Raw genomic sequence first — 19,601 nt, 5'->3', positions numbered from 1 at the left:
AGAGCCGTATCAAATGGCAACAAGCATTCTGTCTCAAAGCTGCTCCATGGTGCTGAGATAACACCCAGTCTTTCAGACTCTCAGCTGGCTAGAATGAAAAATTGTGACTGAATTTGCCATACACTGAGAGTTGCCAATAATAAATTGCAGCAATGAAGCCAGAATTTGTGAAATTGTAAACACAGAAGATGATGCGGTTTTTACATACACTCAGACTCAAAAGTAGTGTTACTTGAGAGACCCTACTCTGCTGAAGGATCAGGCCCTTGCCATAAAAAGGAAAAAATGAATGGAAGTTCAGTTCGTATGGCGAATTTTTAAACGCTTGCTACTTCACAATGCATTAGGTCGTCCGACAATTTTAAATCATCCTCGATTTTGAATATTAAAATATGAGAGAGCTTACAGCTCTAAATTAGTCTGATAAGCAACTTAATCTGTGCTAATTGGTTTTCAATAGTTCGATGATGCCTTCTTAGACTCTGGACTCATGTCATTATGTCGTCTACTTTAATATGAAGTTCTGAGAACCGCGCGTTGGCAGCAGCCCTGGCTATAAATCAAAGCTTCTTACTCAGAGACCAGGTTGTGACATCATACCGAGGCACTGGGCGGAAGACAATGGTCCTTCTGTGTGGGTCTGAATCTGGGAGAAATATTTCAGCCAGTTCTGCAAGCCCACGTTTAAATGAAAGGCCTTTCTAGCAGGTAAAAAGTTAATATATCAAACCTTGAAGAAAAGTAATAAATCATGCACATTCAGTAAAGCGAGTCAGAAAGTACTTAAATATAAATTATATGTATTTTTTGACAATTCTAACAAGTCTGTTTGCTTTTACACTTTAGCAATCCAGATGGGTTTTTAAACTTTTTTTTGGGGGGTGCTATTAAAATATGCGAACTGAGAAAATATAATCACATAAATTAAACAGATGTTTATCCTGATTAACATTAAACTAACAAATTTCCATTTCCATGTAGTATTATCAATGCAGACATTTATGGCACTATAATATATTTATTTTACCCTTAAGTTTGATTGAACCTATCAAACAAAATAGCCACCTTTCACGGTGCAGACTATGATGTAGTTCCCTGGCACCAGCACACAGATTTTGGTTAGCATATGAAAATCAAAACACTACTTTTTTCATCATGTGCACACACACATTTCTTCAACTTCTGGACTAAACGTCTTGTAATTCGTAAGAATTTGGGATGAGACTTTCAAAGAGGGTTGAGGAGTTAGGTGGATAGATCTCCATTACTGAGCTGAGCTCTAAAATGCCGTTTGTGCCTTCGAAATCTTCCCGTCAGTCAGTTTTGAGCCAGGCAGCACACCCTCTTCACCACGAACCAGACGTTCCTTCAGAAGATGCTGCGCAGGTCATCCCAACTGCTGCTGCTGCTCTGCTGCTGGCCGACCGGAGACACGGTTAGGGATGTGGACACATCTCCACGTACAGCTTAGCCACTCTGGATTTGTGCAAAGACAAAATCCTGGCTGCTGCGGCAGCATCAGCTGGATCCAGCAGGCTTGAGCAGAGTGAGGACCTCACCCCTCGTTCTGACTCTGGAGCAGTCTGGTGTTGGGGAGAGGCAATGGGCTGGCTGCCCTCAGAAACTATAATCCCCCTGTTTTGTAACACCAGAGCAGCAGTGGCCGAGCAAAACTTTCTGAAATGCCTTGCCAACTTATCTGCAGCAGTGGCAATCTCAGTGACAAGGGACAGGCACTCAACCCCAGGGAATCTCCTGAGACAGTCACTACAGGGGCTTTTGCAGATGCTGTCCGTGAACTGGATATTTTTCCCTAGGCACCAATTCAACCAAAACATTTTTTAAAGGTCAAGCTACTACCAAGCCTTTGCTTTTTAGTTAATAAAACCAGAGCACGGTGACTCAGAAACAAAGGGAGCCTCACGCTATCAAGAAGCTGTAGGCAGCACACATGTGTGATTGCAGCTTTTATCTATGCAAGTATCTGAACTCACTCACCCTCTCTTGCTAGTACACTGCTACTGGTACTGCTCATCAGGAGGGCTACCTCTAACACATGCCTGCCTGCCCTCTTTGGGTTTATGTGTATATATTTTTACGGGATCAGATGCGTATGTACAGTTTTATACAAGAATAGCCTCCAGGTAGATGGAAGCCTTGTGCATACATCTCAGCCTATAATCTCAGACAATGCCATTATCTGATTACAAAGTGCTTTCCAGCTAACTCATTTACTAAATGCTTTTCAACAGCTGTTAAACTATTAGGTTATTCAACACATATTTATGAGACAGAAGATTATATATGGTAGCTTAGTGCATACACTGTTAAACTGGGTGAGGAGGAGTGGAAGGTAAGTGGAGGGCACTTGGGTTGTGTTAGTACAGAAGATATGCATTAGCTTTCTTTCAAAATAAAAGGGGAAAATTCTTAAAGGCACAATTCATTTTCCATCATAACACCTTATTAAATCCTACAATGTTGAAAAGGATAAATCAAGTCCTGTGGTATGCCCAGTTGGGCTGCTCTACTGCTGCTCCCACAGCGCAGCACGTGGCTCCACCACTGCCTTGAGCTGGAGGTTTAACTGTGCACAACATCCAGGCTGCACTGGCCAAGGCTTTCCATGTCATTTCTGTCAGACACATTAAAATTCACTGGGGTGAGGTCTTTTTTGATGATGCAGCACAACATTACACCGCCAGCACTGACAGTACTCCTGCTCTCCCAACGAGGGGAGAATAGGAGAGCAGGGGCTGTGGGCAGGGGTCCCGCAAGGCAGCAGCATGGGGGCAGCCCGACGCTCCTCATCCCTAGCAGTCCTGCGGGAACCTCTGCGGGGATGGGCTGGCAGGAGGGCATCCTTACTGCGCCAGTCCTACCCCCAGATCCGCCCTCTCCGGAGAGGGGTTTGGACCCGGCTGACCTCAGCCATCTCGGCTCTGACATGGTCTTTGTCTTCAGAGACAGATGCAGTCCCTCCCACAGCCAGCAAAACACATCCTCGCCCGTGCGTTTCACCTCCAGCAGCCACCACCACCACATCCCCTTTAGGATCAGTCACTGGGCTAGACTAATTATGGTGATCAACCACTTGAGGAGAACAAAAATAAGCATCTCCTGTAATCCAGCCCATGTAATTCTAAACCCTGTTCTCCCTCACACAAGTTTTACCTTTTGGCTTTTAAGCTAATTGGAAGATCCTAAAGCCCCATGCTTGCTAACATATGCATATGAAATCACTGGGAAGTAAGGGAGGGAGTCGTCGAAATACTCATGCAGAGGAGTTCAGTGACTGAAACTACAGGCTGAAGTGGAGTATTTGAAAAGGGAGGTACTGCCAAAAGACAACTTTATGCACTGGAAGTTAACTATTACGGGTGATCATTGCTGCTGCGATGGAGCTTGCTGGTCAGACACAGCCAGGGGCTTCTATATAGGGCTCGTCCATCCCTGCCTGTCACAGGGACATCACACAGGTAATGCTCCTTCTTGGCCTTCCAGGTGAAGACGGAGCACCACACAGTGAGGCAGAGTTTTGCCTCTAAAGATCAAGATGACTGCATCTGCAGGTCGGATGTGGCGGGCTAGGCTCCAGCCGACGGCCGAAATGGGATGTCACCTGGATGAAGCATGGGCAGCTCTAGTGGGGACCCAGCAACTGGGAGCAAAAGCACCCGAGGGGGTAACGCTGGTGAGCGTAATGCCTGTCTCCTCCACTCCGCCACAGACTTCGCACGGCTGCTGGAAGGGAGCAGAGGGGCTGATGCACCTGGTGATGATGAATTTTGTGATCCTCTTAAATGGAAACAGGACTCCAACAAAATCTCACCTGCTTTTTGTTACTCTGTTAAATGTCAAAAGTAACCATCAGCCACCTAGCAGCCAAAACAAAATCAACTGTAACAGCACATAGTGTAAAAATGAGCAACCGTGATTCATATTTTCACCTAAAATTAAAAAAAAATACCCTGGGGTCAACCTGCCCCCCGTCCCTCCTGTTGCCCTGCCCTGACCTGCACAGGCTTTGCGGCAGATCGGCTGCTCCCTGGGCTGGATGGAAACACTTCCAGCAGGTCCGAGGCTTCAAGCCTGGCTCAGACATGCTCAGTCCCCTCGCACACGGCCCTGGGAATGCGGCACTGACCTAAGGTGGGCCTGGGAGTAACGCACTCCCACGGACTTCCATGCCCCTTCCTCCGGCTCCCCAGGCCGGCTGCAAGGTGCCGCCGAGGCACTGCCCGCCGTGGCACTGCCACGGTCATGTTGCATATGCCGCAGGTTAGGATCCTTTCACAACCTAAGCGCTGAATTTGGCCCTGCTTCCCCAACCACCCCCAAACTACCACAACTTTGCAGACACGGCTAGGCTAATAATTTTGCCAGCCTCGAGCATGAAAATTCAACAAATTCTCAAGAGGTGAGAGGTGTCAGGAGATGATCAGCAAAAGCCACGCTCTGTGTCACATCAGAGCAGCAACGCTTTTCATCCTCATTTTATTGTCTTCTGCTAAGGTGGCCGATGTCACCTTTTAACTTAAAAAGTGAGCTGTGGGAGGAAGAGCCGAGGTGAAACAGAGGCACGGCTGTTCAGTGCAATCACTAGAAAACTGCCAGTTGTACTCATCTGTAGGGCAGGCAGGAGATAATTTTAGAGCAGAGGCAGGAAGTTAGGAGGATGCTGACAGCAATGCGCAGTGGGCACCGCTCACGCTTTTCAGAATCATAGAATCATTAAGGTTAGAAAAGACCTCTAAGATCATCAAGTCCAACCGCCAACCCAACACCATCATGCCCATTAAACCATGTCCCTAAGTGCCGCATCTAGCTTCACTTTCATAGAATCATAGAATGGTTTGGGTTGGAAGGGACCTTAAAGATCATCTAGTTCCAACCCCCCTGCCATGGGCAGGGACACCTTCCACTAGACCAGGTTGCTCAAAGTGCCATCTAACCTGGCCTTGAACACTTCCAGGGATGGGGCATCCACAACTTCTCTGGGCAACCTGTTCCAGTGCCTCACCACCCTCATAGTGAAGAATTTCTACCTTATATCTAATGTAAATCTACCCTCTTTCAGTTTAAAGCCATTACCCCTTGTCCTATCACTACATGACCTTGTAAAAAGTCCCTCTCCAGCTTTCTTGTAGGCCCCCTTCAGGTACTGGAAGGCTGCTGTAAGGTCTCCCCGGAGCCTTCTCTTCTCTAGGCTGAGCAACCCCAACTCTCTCAGCCTTTCCCCATAGAAGAGGTGCTCCAGCCCTCCAATCATCTTCGTAGCCCTCCTCTGGACTCACTCCAACAGGTCCATGTCCTTCTTATGTTGGGGGCCCCAGAGCTGAATGCAGTGCTCCAGGTGGGGTCTCATGAGAGTGGAGTAGAGGTGGAGAATCATCTCCCTCGACCTGCTGGCCACGCTTCTTTTGATGCAGCCCAGGATACAGTTGGCTTTCTGGGCTGCGAGTGCACATTGCTGGGTCACGTTGAGCTTCTCATTAAGCAACACCCCCAAGTCCTTCTCCTCAGGGCTGCTCTCAATCCACTCTCCGCCCAGCCTGTATTTGCGCTTGGGATTGCCCCGACCCATGTGCAGGACCCTTGCGCTTGGCCTTGTTGAACTTCATGAGGTTTGCATAGGCCCACCTTTCACACCACCGGGCTGTAAACAACAATACTAAGGTACATCTAGTCACCAGAGGCAGGCTCTCAGCACAGCTCTGTACCTGCAGATTCAAAGGACCTCCGTCCCCACCAAGCCACTTGCCTATGTGGCCAGGTTTTCAGAGGAGCTCAGCACCCTGGGGGCTTGTGCAGGTGCCTGCAGGCAGGCAAAGAAACTGCAGAAAAGCTGGCTCTAAGTGAAGGCTGTGTATTTGGAAATCTGGCCCTACGGGTGGAGAAACATGTCTCAAAATAAAAGTTGCCCAGCATATCAACATCATTTTAATAAATACTAGAAGTAGTGAAATGATCTTTTAATAATGCTTTGACAATTAAGAAGCCTGACAGAAACAGAAACTGGAAATACTTTATCATCAACTCTTTGCAAAAGCATATTTTTCATTCCAGTAGAAGAAACACATCAACTGTCCTTTTTCCAGCTTATTAAATATTTCCTAGACAAGCTAGCCTGTCTTTGCTTAGTCAAATATCACTACTTGTCTAAATAAAATCCAAAGAAAAACTTTTCTATGTTCACTGTTCTTAATATCAATATTCATTAGATAACAAATCACAGAGATCATTCGCTCGTATCTGTGAAAAATATGTTCTTGAACATGTTTCCTCTATTTTGATGTACCTACTTAAAAGAAATCTGAATAAACGGAGATCTGACCCTTATCATTCAGTGTGTTGTTTAAAGTCTTCTGAGCTGGAGAACTCCTTCAGCTTTCTTAGCAGATGAAAGCACAGGATTTGGAATGACAGCATACATGTCTGATTGTTTGTGTGCTTCTTCAGCCTCTCCAGATTAGTTTATACCTCAAATGCTACCGCCTATGTCTAGTGATTTCAGAAGACAATTCCTCCTGTTTGAAATGCATATATGGGCCGACGGTATAATAAACTCATAGAAGCAAAATGATACGCAGTCATAAAGAGAAATGAAAACCAAGCGTTCTTCTAGAGGGTAGGGTTCACAAATGCAGGGTTCACCAATGGTTTTCCAAAATGTTCTGCTGCACATAACAGAGCCGCAGAGCACACCTGCACAGAGCTGCAGAAGTGGAGGGACTTTAAAAGCCGAATATCCAAGCGTCTGCTCATTGTGCTTTGCTCAGACTCCTGACGGCAGTGTCCAGTCCTGCGCCTTCCTCCTCATATTCTGATGGGATGTGGCAACGCAAAATGTATTAGTACTTACCATATGAGCTGCGGAAATTCACCTGTGCCAGAATGGTATGAAAACTACTTATATTTCTGGTGCCAGGCATGTCTGGGGAGGAGTCTCAAGAGCCTACAGCCTACAGGCTCCAGGACAAAACTGATATGCAATTACTCAGCATTGCGTAATATTGAAGCAATACTAAAAAAACCCGACATTACAGTCATTTCTGTACAATACAGGCTAATACAGGATTCGGGGATTGCTCAAATTCAGCAGAACAGTAAATCAAAATTTCAATTAAAAGTGGATTACGAGTACTTAGGTTTACGGTCTGTCCCAAGCCAAAGACTTAAGCAAGCCGGTTTTCCAGACCTTGGCTCTCATTTGTGAAGCCTCTACTTTCTGTTTTGTTTTGTCATTTACAGAGCAGTGAGATTTTCATTTTTACAGCATTTTTTTACTTTCTGAAGCAGGAACTCGTCTTCACCAAGTAAGTCCCTGCTCTGCAAAACACTTGAGCTAACACAGAGGAAAAGTACAATCCTGCCGTATCTCTGCAGCAGGGGAGAAGCCTTACGGCGGCAAAACCGTAACACTCTGCTGGAGAGGGCAGCTTGTGCTGGCTGCATGTCACAGAGCTGTACTCCATGGAGATGCTATAGGACCATCCACGGGAGGTGGGATGAGTGAGGCCACGTGTCCCTGGATCCACTGGCTGTTTTCCCCTAGGGAATGAGGAGAAACAGGAGCTACAGGAAAAAAACCCTACTGCTCTGCAGTTGGGGTGGGAACCGCACAGCAAGCCCATGGCTCTCCTGCTGGTTGCACCGTCTGCATGTGCCCACACCCATCCCAGGAGCACGGCCAGCGGGCTCACACAATATTTAGGCTTTAGTCCATATATGGTATTTTACTTTGGCACAGTCCAGTTGAGCTGTAAGATATATGCCTAATGTGTGTCATGCAGCTTTTAGAAGATCCCTCATGCAGAAGTACCTGCAAAATTATGGTAGACACTGAAATGTTAGCATTTTGACTAGTCCTAAAGCACAGAAGAAGCAGCTTACAGGATACCATCTGATTTGTGTAAAACCACATCTTACACTTGATGATCACTCTTGACATTTGCCTGTCAAAAACCTACACCTTCTGTGTTTGTGGGATTTGTTTAAACAAGAGACAAAGTGTTACCTGGACCAAAATAGTGCTTATCTCCTTTCCATTTTTTTACACTTATCACACACTGGTTGTTGACTCAAGTATTTTTTTCTTCATGAGCTAAACTTCGGTTTTCTACAATGTCTTGAAACATTAAAAGAATGTTGTGACTGAAATCAAATAAAGCAGGACATCCTAAAATGACTCCTAGAAATACAGCAGCGTAAATGACTGATTCAATCATTGTGCGTGGTTTTTAAATACGTAGTCAAGGTGATCGTATCGATCTTTGAAAGGCACGATGGAAACAACCACCAGCAACATAAGGGCAAAACCTTACAGCTACAACACAGGCATAATAAAAACATACTATACTATTAATTCTGATGATTGCAGAAGCACATTCACTTGTACCACTGTTATGAGAGAGTTTGCAAAGAACGTAAGATGTTTTTCAATTACCTATATGCACATATACATATATATTAAGAGAACGTGAGTGGAGAACTAAACATGAATGGGGGGAAGGCATATTTACTATTCAATACCTGCTTCCCTTTCCCCTACTCTGGTAGTGTATTTTTTCTTCCAGTCTTACCTACACTGAAATGAAAAGATTTCACAGGAATTTAAATCAGTACAGCAGACTAAACAAGATTCCCAACGTTTTCAACAATTACCATAATTAAAGATGTCTTTGCAGAATAAAGCCTAGGCTGGTTCTCTGTTGTCTGTCACTAGGTAGCTATTCCCATCGCTTCACATCAAATGAAACATCAAATGCTTCAAACTCAGAATGTTGGTAGCATAAACCAACTTTGCAGCAGTGAATAGTATTTCCATGATTTAGAATAAAATGCTAAAAAATGGCCTATGTAAAGGCTGGAGAGGAAAGATGCTGCTTAATAAACAGCAGTTAACAACAGGCATGCATTTGAAATACTTATGAGCATAACTTGGGTGGCAAGGCAATACCTGTTGGCCTCTACAACAGATTTTTGTTGCTGAAAAGTGTTGTGAAAGAGAATAACAACTCTTTTTCTTTCCAATTTAAGAGATGAACAGTCTTTAAATATACACAGACATACCCACTGGGGATGAAGTTTGCATAAGTAGGCTGATTCAGTGAAGCATAGCTATGCAGCACATATGCAATAAGCAGTCAGTTGCCCATGTCAGGTTTCCTGTGCTTTTATCTTAAATTAAAGTCCTGATAAAAGTCTGGAGTGCATGCAAGCTAACTAGGTGAAATTCCAAATGTGTATTTTATGGGATTTCACCTGCAAAAAGTTGGCAGGTCTCTTCAAGTCATGTGACATGACTCAAGTATTGTTTTGTGGGAATTTCCCTCAGAAGGACTATTTTCACTTGGAAAGTCTACAAAAAACCATGAACCTAATCATTTTTCTAATTCCTCTTCCTTCCAAAACAACAACAACAAAACAACCACCCTTTTTTCCTATTTTCCAAAAAAAGTGTTCTCAGAAAAAGAGCCATTTCAAATAAAAAAAAAATTTCTAAGTTTACCTGCTATTAAAATCTTCATACAAGCCCGCTTGGAATTCAGCTAGCATGAGTACTTTATTGTCACTTCACAGCCACCAATATAAGCTTCCAAAATAAATTGGCACATGTGTTCCTGAACATTTCCTATACATGAAGCATTTTGTATGGAGCACTCTGATCTCCATCCACACTGTGCTTTTCATTGCTACCCAAGAGCGGCATCTTCCTGGAGCACTATTTCACCCCGCGTGAGATAGTGACGGACAGGGTGACTGGAAGGAGAATCCTCACACCACTTCCAGCTCAGAGCCCAGCACGCTTACAATGCTGTGGTGCGAATTCAGAAGTATTATTCAAATGCAATGCACCCTCTGGGTCCACAAAGTCAGACTGAGGGTTGACAGCAACTTAGCAGAGTGTTCACAGTTTGTGGCTACACATGTGAGTTTGTGCTGGGGCTCTTCAGCTCCCAAAAGCAGAAAAAGTCCTTGTTCCAACAGGTCTCTGCCACCAATACAAAAGAAAATAATCTGCAGAGAAGGTCTCTTGTGTGGGCAGCAGAGAGAAAGGCAGCTCTCATGGTTTGATCCTCACTCTCATTTTATAGCACCAGGTATACCTCCAAATTACTCCAGTTACTAAAGAATTATCAGAGCCATATATCTTTCTAAGTAATCATCATTATCTCTCATTTTCACTAGCACAGATAAGGAATGTATTTTGTTACCATTAGCAGGAAGATAGGTGAAAAGTTGGTACTGGCTTCTCTTTCTCTTTCCGTTGCAGACATAGAAGTTGACCTGAACAGGGCTGGTAATCCTCTGATTGCGGAAAGGTGGTATCTCAACCACCAACGAATTCTGCAAAAGCAACAAATCAGAAAGTCAAGGCACAACTAAGGCAGTCGAGCTGTACAAGAGTATTCACACATTAATCCCAAGAAGGAAGCACCCAGGCTCACAAGGAGTAACACACACTCTGCAGGGGAACTGGTGGGCTTCGTGGGCAGGGAAGGCCTCCCGCCGCCCCCAGTGTCCTTGTGCCAAGGACAAGGGAAATAAGGTTTTAGCGTGGCTTGAGTCTTTACAAAATCACTAGCCTTCACCTCTTCCCTTTGGACAGTAAATACGATACTGCGTATGGACAAGGCTCTATCCCTCCTGCCTCTGACAAGAATCTGGGACCACAATCAAATCACGGTCTCTCAGTCAGCAGGAGAAAGCACAACTGCTCGGCTGGCAGGTCATCCCCAGTATATCTCACCCTAACACAACTTCCTTTGATAGGAGAATTAGGACAGGCATATGATTATTAAAATATTTCCATTTTCCACAGTGAAATGTTTTTTCATATAACAACTCAGGAAGTTTTAAGCATGCTAGTTTCTGTGGATGGGAGATCTTGCAAGAACATCTAGTGCTAAAGGAAGAAGGGCTGGAGAGCATGTAGATGATCTTCTACTGTCAGAAACCAAATGCTCCAGCACAGGGCTAAGGAATGACTTAGCTGCTAGGGCATCAGCTTACACAAATGCGAGGTGAAATCTGCTATGACCATCAAAACGTCCCTTGGCACTTTTTGAAAGAATAAAGGGGAACACTCAGCATTTGGCCTGCATTCAGCTGAGGTCTTTAAATTGTTTGCCTGCATGTCTCCAGCAGGTTTGCAGCTAACAAACTGTTGCATATTCCTGCAGAGGTGGAATAGTGGCCGTATTTCCCACTTATAGTCATGGCTGAGGGAGCCACACTTCTCCAACCGTGGGGCTGATCTCCGGTAAGGGGACTCACATTTCTTCTGCCGACAGTAGACGAAAGCCAAGGAAAATGATCAGAAATTGCTTTGGGAGCAGAGGGAAGAACTGACCCAGCAAGACAGAAGATGAGCAGATGGGGCTGGCCCATCCTGGACAAAGAAAAAATATTTTCCAAATGGTCTCTCCTACTTTCCAGATAGCTTCCAACGAAGGCTTTTTACCCCGCACTCCCGTTAAAGAAAGATTTCCAGGAGGGGAGGCCTAAGTACTTGTTCTGTTTCAGTGGGGAGAAACAGTGCCAAAGCCTTGGAAATCCCTCTTTAGTAACAGTGCTGGAGAAGGCAATATATATTTTTCATCCTGATGTTAAAATATTTAAGGCAGACTTACTGGCTTGCACATTTCTTTGTCGGTTTTGGCTTCCATTTCCCACACATGGTGACCATCTAAAAGACAAAAGAAAAAGATACCTAATTCCGGCCTTTTTTCCTCTCCCAAGCCTACAAAAGCATGAGTTTTGCAAAAAAATCTCTTTGAAGGGGCACTGCATATATGAAAATCAGCTCTCAAAATGCATTGGCCAAGCGTTGCCCAACCAGGAGGCCATCTGGGTAACCCATGATGGAAGTCCACTTAGCTTTTTTCAAGGGGGAACCACAATCCAGAGCGCATGATACTGCAATGGGGGAAAGCCACCAGGAGTTTATTCTGCCACTAGTTTGGACAAAATATGCAACTGTTCTACACCTTAGTTTCCCAAACTTTCAGACAAAAATACTTCTACCTATGAGGCCTTTTGATCACTACCTACGCAGGAAGTCATATTCAACATTAATATTAAAAAAAAAACCAAAAACAAAAACAAAACCAAAAAAATAGTATTAAGGAAGCTCCTCAGCCATGCAGTATTTCATTTTAATATACTCCTAGTCTGGCTTGTCATAATTCTGCTGCTTGGATCAAAAGACAAGGCCATAGGCTGGGAAACATAGCTTTTGACTCCATTTTAAAGTTGGATTAGCTCAGCTACAGTGGTCCCACCTACAGTTTTCTGGAGCTACTTCTAGTAGTGTGTTGGGTTCTCCTAATTTACTGTATTTCTGTTTTCAAGCAAACATAGATTTAAGCCACAGCTATTACTTTTTCTGGGGACCTATCTTTTGGAAGAAATTGGTTTTGTCTGGTCATTTTTCCTGCACCTCACTGATACAGAAGTCACTGGTCAAGAACACGTTTTTTTTTCTTCCTTGAGGCTTCAAAACTCAACAGCAAAGAAATTAGAGAAATAATACAAAATGTAAGGTTTCCATTCTGCAGGCCTAGAAAAACACAAACGTGTATGAAAGGCCACAAGCAGACTGCTGTCTAAGTTGGGCAGCGGAGACACATGCAGCTTCATGAGTCCCACCATTGTCAGATGTCACCAGAATGAAAGGGAAAATGAGACTTTATGTCATCTCTTTTGTATATTTATTGCAGCATCGGGACATGCAAATGCAAATACTAGCTATTTTGAACTTCATCACATAGACGTGGGCCTGCCTTAGAAAAACAGCTCCCGGCAAGGTAAAAGAGTGAATGCACTTTTTCTTCTCTCTTCGCTTCCATGGCCAGGATGGAGGTGACGCATTTAGAACTGCCTGATTTATTACAAATGTCTGTAAATAATATTTTTGTGTACAGCTGTCCTACTGTGAAAGGAATGCTGCTGAGGGACTAGCCCTGGCGATTGTTTTAACGTCCAAAACCCCTTTCTTTTTAATGTATGGAAAGAAGTGCAATGTGAAAGCTGCAGCACAAATAGCACAGTGGATTTGGCAGGTCTTTCTGTAGGAAACAATTAGCAGATCTACCCTTAGTTTCTTCCTACATTTTAAATTGTGACGCTGGAAAAGGAATCCCTTTAATTGGTACTGCCACGTTCGGCTGCGGGGAGAGAAGGAGCGGCCAAACTGTGCTCAAGTCTCCTTAACGATGCCTTTTGAGAGCGCCAGAATTGAAGCAGACTTCTCGGGAGGACTGGCGATCACTTCACAATTTATCCAACAGATGCTTCCCCCGAGCTGTCAGTAGAAAAAACCTGACCAAAATTCGGCAAGCCAGGACACATCCCTTGTCTGGGAGCAGCCTCCTTTATCTCCCGCCCCCTTCCTACAGAGCCCTTGTAGCCCTCCCTCCCCCTCCCCCCCAATTAATTCAATCAGTTGTAAAAGTAACACAACACCGACACTATCACACGTTTTGCAAAGTCTAGGAACTTCTGCATTGTAAGGGGTTTGTTGGTGTGGTTTTTTTTAAATCTACAGTTGTCCAGACTAGTAGTTAACATGTGTTCAATTTGCCTTTGTAAATGGATTACCAGAAGTTCAGGTTTTTTGCTATGTTTAATTTCTGCTTTGCAAGACGAATGATCTGATTCAGGTTTCTGTTTTTTATTTCCTGCCGATACTTCAGTAAAATTCAAAACGGCTCCATCTCTAGCTAATCTTTCAATTACTTCACGCAGCACTGCCTTTACGCGCTTTTGAAATTTTTATGATGACAAAGAGAGTTTGTTCAGAAATATTTTAAATGCTGTAATCGAAACTATTAGGAAAATAAAAATCCAGAGCCGTGGCTTGTCTTTGGAAGCTAATAAGAACAATACGGGTTTCGCTCCAAGAAATTCCCTTGAGACTGTCCAGACCATCACAGCTCAGCGACTGAGGGGAAGGGGAAGAGAGGGAAGAAGTAGGGAATAGACAACTCATTAACAGCTAGTGACATTTCATTTAACAAAAACATAGGGAGGAAAAGTTGTTATGAAGCAGAGACCAAAAAAAAAAAAAAGACAATTCCTCATGTTACGTCTGGTGAACCAAGAGGGAAATCTCAACGCCCACGGACTGGGACCAGCTCCAGGAGGGAAACCTTAGACCACTACGTCAACCTCTTACAGTAAACATGTTTTGCAGGTTTATACAGTTCAGCTGAAATTTAAAAAAAAAAAAAAGAGAGAGAGAGAAACGAATAATGGCTCCGGAATGGTTTGTGGGAGCAAACATGAAACATGAAACATGAAACATGAAACATGAAACATGAAACATGAAACATGTTTTTTTACAGTTCAACTGAAATTTAAAAAAAAAAAAAAGAGAGAGAGAGAAACGAATAATGGCTCCGGAATGGTTTGTGGGAGCCTGAAGCGTCAAGACAATCTGCCTGCACCAGAGAAAACGGTTTTGCCCCCCCGTGCCCATATGCTGGGGGACCCTGGCGAGCAGGCGGGATGCCGCCTCCCGTCAGTGTGCGCTGGAGGAGCGAGGGCTGCTCAACCACAAAAGTTTCCATTGTACGCCTGCCACATCTGCAGCAGCCCGCCTGGTTCGGGGCCCAAGGCAACTCCCTCCTGGCCGCCGGCCAACCAAAGTACACCAGAGCAATTTATACCTTTCCAAAATGCAAATAATTCAAATTACAGACATAACACAAAGCTGAAGCAGACACATTTCAGGCATTCCCGTTAAAGTTTACTCTCTGGAATTACCGTACCCAAATGGGCAGTTGTTATACAGGGAGAGGGGGGAGACGGAGGCAGGAGAGGAAGGAGAGGAGGAGGCGGGGAGGAAAAGGGAGAAGGGAGAAAACGGCTTTTCCAAAGGTCTCATTTCATTCCCTTTCATTTCGCTATTTACTTTTACCAAGTAATAAGAAGTGTCTTCTCCAAATGCCTGGCTTTGTTTTGGCGTTTTTAAGATTTATAGTGCAATATTTTGAACAGAAAGACATCTCTTTATATCGCTAAAAAGTTGTGTCAAGGTATTATACTGGATTTGTTTTATTTTGTGGGTTTTTTTTACAAAAGGGAAATAAAAACAAAACATCCATGCACAGAACCTCAGGGCAAAAGCCCTGCAGAGTCTCCGGCGGAGTGCCCCACTCCCCGCTCCCCCAGTGCCAGCAGCAGCAGCAGTTGACCCTACAAAGCCAAGGCTTCACCTGGGGACCCGTGCCAAGGGCTGGAAGAAGGACCCTCAAATCCCTCCTCCTCCAAAGAGGCAGTGCAGGAGTGTGGCAGTGCCAGGGGAGCAAGAAAACCCCGTTTCGCACGGGCTCTCCAACTGCGCCTGGGCTCTGTTGCTGACAGGTGGCCATCAGCGCTGCCGCCAGCTGAAGACACTGGGTTTTGTCAGGAAGCCTGACATTTACAGACCGATTGCTGTTATTTATAGCCATCCCTGCTTTGGGTGCACTTCACCACCAGCCACTTCAGCCTTCTTTTTTTTTGGCGCTGTGACACTCGGAGCACCTGGGATTGCTAATGACGAAAATACCGCGAACCTACCGCGTTATGTGGGGTGGATTTTCAGCTTTGCAAAGCATAAACACCCCGTTTTAACATGCGGCAGCTGAACGGTGAATGGGCCTTTGTAGTCTGCTCTTATCAGCCGCTCGCTCCAGTGTTAAAGGAAACTGCACACAAGTCCAGAAGTAAAAATACTCTTAATTCATCAGGGAATTCCCTGCAGTATGAGTCATTGAACGGCTTCCCCACCACACCCAGCTACAAGATTTCCACATAAAAAGGCACTGTAGAGGCCTGTTTTAACACAGAAGCAGCGCTAAAAAATAGTTGTGTAAATCTAGCGGCATCAGTTATTCACACATAAAGCCTCGCAGACCACGACATATGGATTTTCTTCATGGAAGAGCAACACAAAGAGCTGTAAAGACTTTCCAAAGAAATTTTTCTACCGTCTTCCCCTCCTCGCTGCCCATCAGGACAGATCCCCCAGGGTTTCCAGGGCTGCGTTTACCTTTGTACCCCAGGGAACTGCAAGCGTAGTGCCAGGGGTTCGCAAGCTCACAACAGTCAAACCACCAGCGTAGCTTTCATTACAGACCAATGGATGGCAGAAAAGGGAAAGAATATACAGTACCAAAAAAACCCCAAGCCTGGAAACTCAGGAGGGTATAACATCTGGCAACCACTTAAACCTTGCCTCTATGAAACGGGCATAATGGGAGTGTTCAGATATATTTAAGTGATTTCACTTTACTACAGGAGGTTAAAACAGTCTGTATTCTTTAGTAGTCCTGTGTTCACTTGAGATATGAGAAGAATAGACATTATCTAGGATTTCACTGCCTGTACACAGTGTACATTTTATACTCTTCCAGCCTGCTGCTCAACAGAGTTTGACTGGCTGGACTGTAAATCTGTATTTACATTCATATATTGCAAGTAAGATGGTGAAACTAGCTCTACCCTCCCAAAGAAACCCACTACTTGATTAATGTGTTGTGAGATTAGCCTAAACAATAACGCCTATATTACATCCCAGATTACTTTAACATGTCCATAACAGGCAGGGCACAGATGCAATGCAGAACGATTATGCAGTGTAATTTTGAGGTGTTCTGCAAAGGTTGTCTACCTTCCTATTTGGCCCTGTTAATGCATATTCAAATCTCTTAGGAGTGAAGGATTTGCAAATTTTCAATTTGCACCCCAACCCCTTTTCCCTGGGAAGTACACTCATGGCACTGAGATGACTGATCTGTGAATAGGTCTGGAAGGAAAGGATGGGTTTCCAGCCAGAGATGAGGATGAAGACTTAGGCAAAGCCTTGTCACTCAGACTTAAGAGTCATCCAGTTTTGTGCAGAGATGCTATCAGCTTCCAGGCGCAGGGCAGGCTGGGCCAGGTCTGCCCGTGGGTTGGCAATGAGAGAGGTGAAGAGGTGGCTCTGTTGCTTGGAGGAGAACACTCCCCACGCCAGTCCTGGGCACGACCCACTGGTGCTGTCTCACCTGCTGGTGGACATGCGTCGGCATAGGTATACTAGTGCCGGATTTCACTCCAGAGGCAGCAGCCTTTTGGATCTGGGGATGCCACAAGGAGCCGGGGCACTTTTCTGGGCTGGTCTTGCAGGCATCTTGCTGTGAACAACATTTCCCCAGCTGGACACCAGCAAGCCCAATAAACTGTGGGTGGGAGTCTGTGCCCATGTTTACACACCGGTGTGTGTTTTAAAGACATTTACAAGGGACAGGCTATAAGGATGAACCAACACCAGCCAAGCATTCTGCCTTGGGATGTACAGGGAACATGGGGCAGGAACAGAGCAAGAAAACATTCAGAAATGCAGAGGGAGCGGAGAATAAATATCTGCAATGTAAGTGGCCAGGACCTTTCTTTCAACCGCCTCAATGGCACTTCACCCTCCTGAGATCTGCCGTCTATTAGGGCTCTGTGAGGAGGGAGATGTCTCCTGGTCATGTGTGTGCCCAGAGCCTCCTGCCGCTGCTCCCACTAGTGCCATGGCCTGCCTGCTGCCTGGCACCTCGTCCCTGTGTGCCTCTCCAGCCACCTTGATCTCCCCTTTGCTCTTCCACTACTTTTGCTATGAGACCACACGGCTGGTCTGATTTTCACCTACTTTATTTCCCTCTTCCTTGCCAGAGAGACCCCAGCTGTTCTTCTCTGCCCGCCTCACAGCCTACTGTCCTGCTACAGACACTTCCCCCATAGCTTTGTTCCCCATCCCTGGCACGTCTTCTGGCATGCATCAGTCCATGGGCAGCAGGGTTCATGCATAACTGACCTATTTGTATTTCCACATCAAAGCTGCTATATTTGTGTCTCCTCATAAGCATTTTTGCAGCATATGGATTTTGTCCATTCCTTCAGCTATACATTTCTGCAGTATTGAGCTGAATATTATGTAGACTTAGGTGTGTCCGTCATGCATATGATGCTCTCAAGTCACTTTTTCTCTCTTTTTTACCTTAAATTAACAATAAAAAAGTCATGTAGCAACCAGGTGATAAAAATCCAGTACAAACTGTATCTTACAGTACTTTGGCATCTGTGCCAGACATGTGCTTCCTCTCTGGTTGCTCAGCTGGGCAAGCCAGAAGCTGAAGGACTCACTTTGCCTAAATGGTGAGCCTTTTTAGCTGCTTTTACCACAGTATGTCTAACAGACTTAATTATTCTGAGTTCAAGTGTTTGCAAATGAACTGTAATTTTAGTCCAGGTAATTAAAAGGAGGCACTGTGCTGACAACTGACTGATCGGGGTTCATTTTGAGCCAAAACCATTGGAATGACCTGCCAGATCCTATTTTCAGCAGAATGGAAGCTGGTTATGCAATTTGTGCTCTCTGGCACCTCCCCCTATCCAAATTACTGTTGGTCTGAGGGTTTTATTTAATAACTCTCAGTAATTCCAGGTCTAAGACACTCAACTTCCAAGTAAAACTGCAGCCTGACATCCCTGCAAAATCTCTCCAGAGCAGGGAGGTCAAACCAAGCACACCCAGCACAGCCACCCACCAGCAGTCATGACAATACTTCACTCTGTCTTTGGTTACATTCATGTCATCTCCCTGTCTTCACAATTTTACTTTCCTTTGGGAACCTCTAGTAGGCTGAACTTGTGACTTCGCAGCTGAAACTGAGTAAAATATTCCTGGTCCATCTTCTTCAGTCTAATCTGTCTCATATTTTCTCAGAGACTATTGGAGTAACAAACCTCACAGGCAGTTCAAACCAAGTTCCAAATTTTCCTTCCATGAACAATTCTTTTCCTCTACTTCTGTGCTTGATGCCAACGCCACCACCTGTACTATAGTTACTCCTACTTCTTTCTCATCTTAAGATGTAAGTTTGATCCAAAAGCTTTCACTTCTTCCTTCTTGATTATTTTTTAAGACACAAACTCTTCGTTTTATCTATACGGCCACAACTTCTCATATTCCAGAGACATCCCATTATGGCAATGCCTCATGACTTTTTAGCAGAGTCTAAACAGTAACTTTTGAATGGCATTTTTATTTTTTCCATCTCATTGTCTCCGTCATGTCCCTCTTCTTGTTCCTCTTGTCCAAGAAGGTCAGTCTCAATCTTAGAGGTCCCTCCTTCTCTCCTCTGGTTATCTGCCTTGACATCAGCTTCCCTGCAACAAGGCACACCTTGGAAATGTCTTCTCTCTCTATTCCTCTCTTAAATGTTGTCGTACTTTCTTCCACATTGCTCTTGAAGGTGTAATCTTACTCCCTCAACAGACCTAAAAGGAACATGCTTCTCTTCCCTCAGCTATCCCCACTTTTCCTGTGATGCCCACCTGAGACATGAAACAATTCTTAATGATGTCAGGGAAGTAACAGGAGACAAGGAGTTGTGCTTTTCCAAAAGATGTAGACAATCCCTCCAAAAACTAAGTACTTTGGAGGTATCCCCTTGTCTTGGTTTATGTGGCGAGGCTTTGGTAGTGGTGGGGCTGCAGGGGTGGCCTCTGTGAGAAGACGCAAGGAGCTGCCCCCATGTCGGACAGAGCCAGCTCCAGCCGGGTCCAAGATGGACCCG

The 19,601-nt window shown here is 44.8% G+C and overlaps 1 protein-coding gene across 3 annotated transcripts in view; it reads right to left on the bottom strand.

The window, feature by feature from the left end:
* The window catches only part of NFATC1 (nuclear factor of activated T-cells, cytoplasmic, calcineurin-dependent 1), a 108,187-nt gene that overhangs the window by 38,105 nt on the left and 50,481 nt on the right, over positions 1-19,601 (bottom strand). For all 3 annotated transcript variants that reach the window (XM_009324473.1, XM_009324474.1, XM_009324472.1), the window contains exons 6-7: positions 11,640-11,695; positions 10,221-10,353 (exon numbers count right to left, since the gene is read on the bottom strand). In XM_009324473.1, the coding sequence (XP_009322748.1) occupies positions 10,221-10,353; positions 11,640-11,695 (189 nt within the window). The remainder of the gene's footprint in view (positions 1-10,220; positions 10,354-11,639; positions 11,696-19,601) is intronic.

This window comes from Pygoscelis adeliae, unplaced genomic scaffold (assembly GCF_000699105.1).
Source record: "Pygoscelis adeliae isolate BGI_AS28 unplaced genomic scaffold, ASM69910v1 Scaffold95, whole genome shotgun sequence".
Taxonomy (NCBI): domain Eukaryota; kingdom Metazoa; phylum Chordata; class Aves; order Sphenisciformes; family Spheniscidae; genus Pygoscelis; species Pygoscelis adeliae.
The sequence above is the reverse complement of the archived record's forward strand: the minus strand, read 5'-3'. Positions and strand labels throughout refer to the sequence as shown.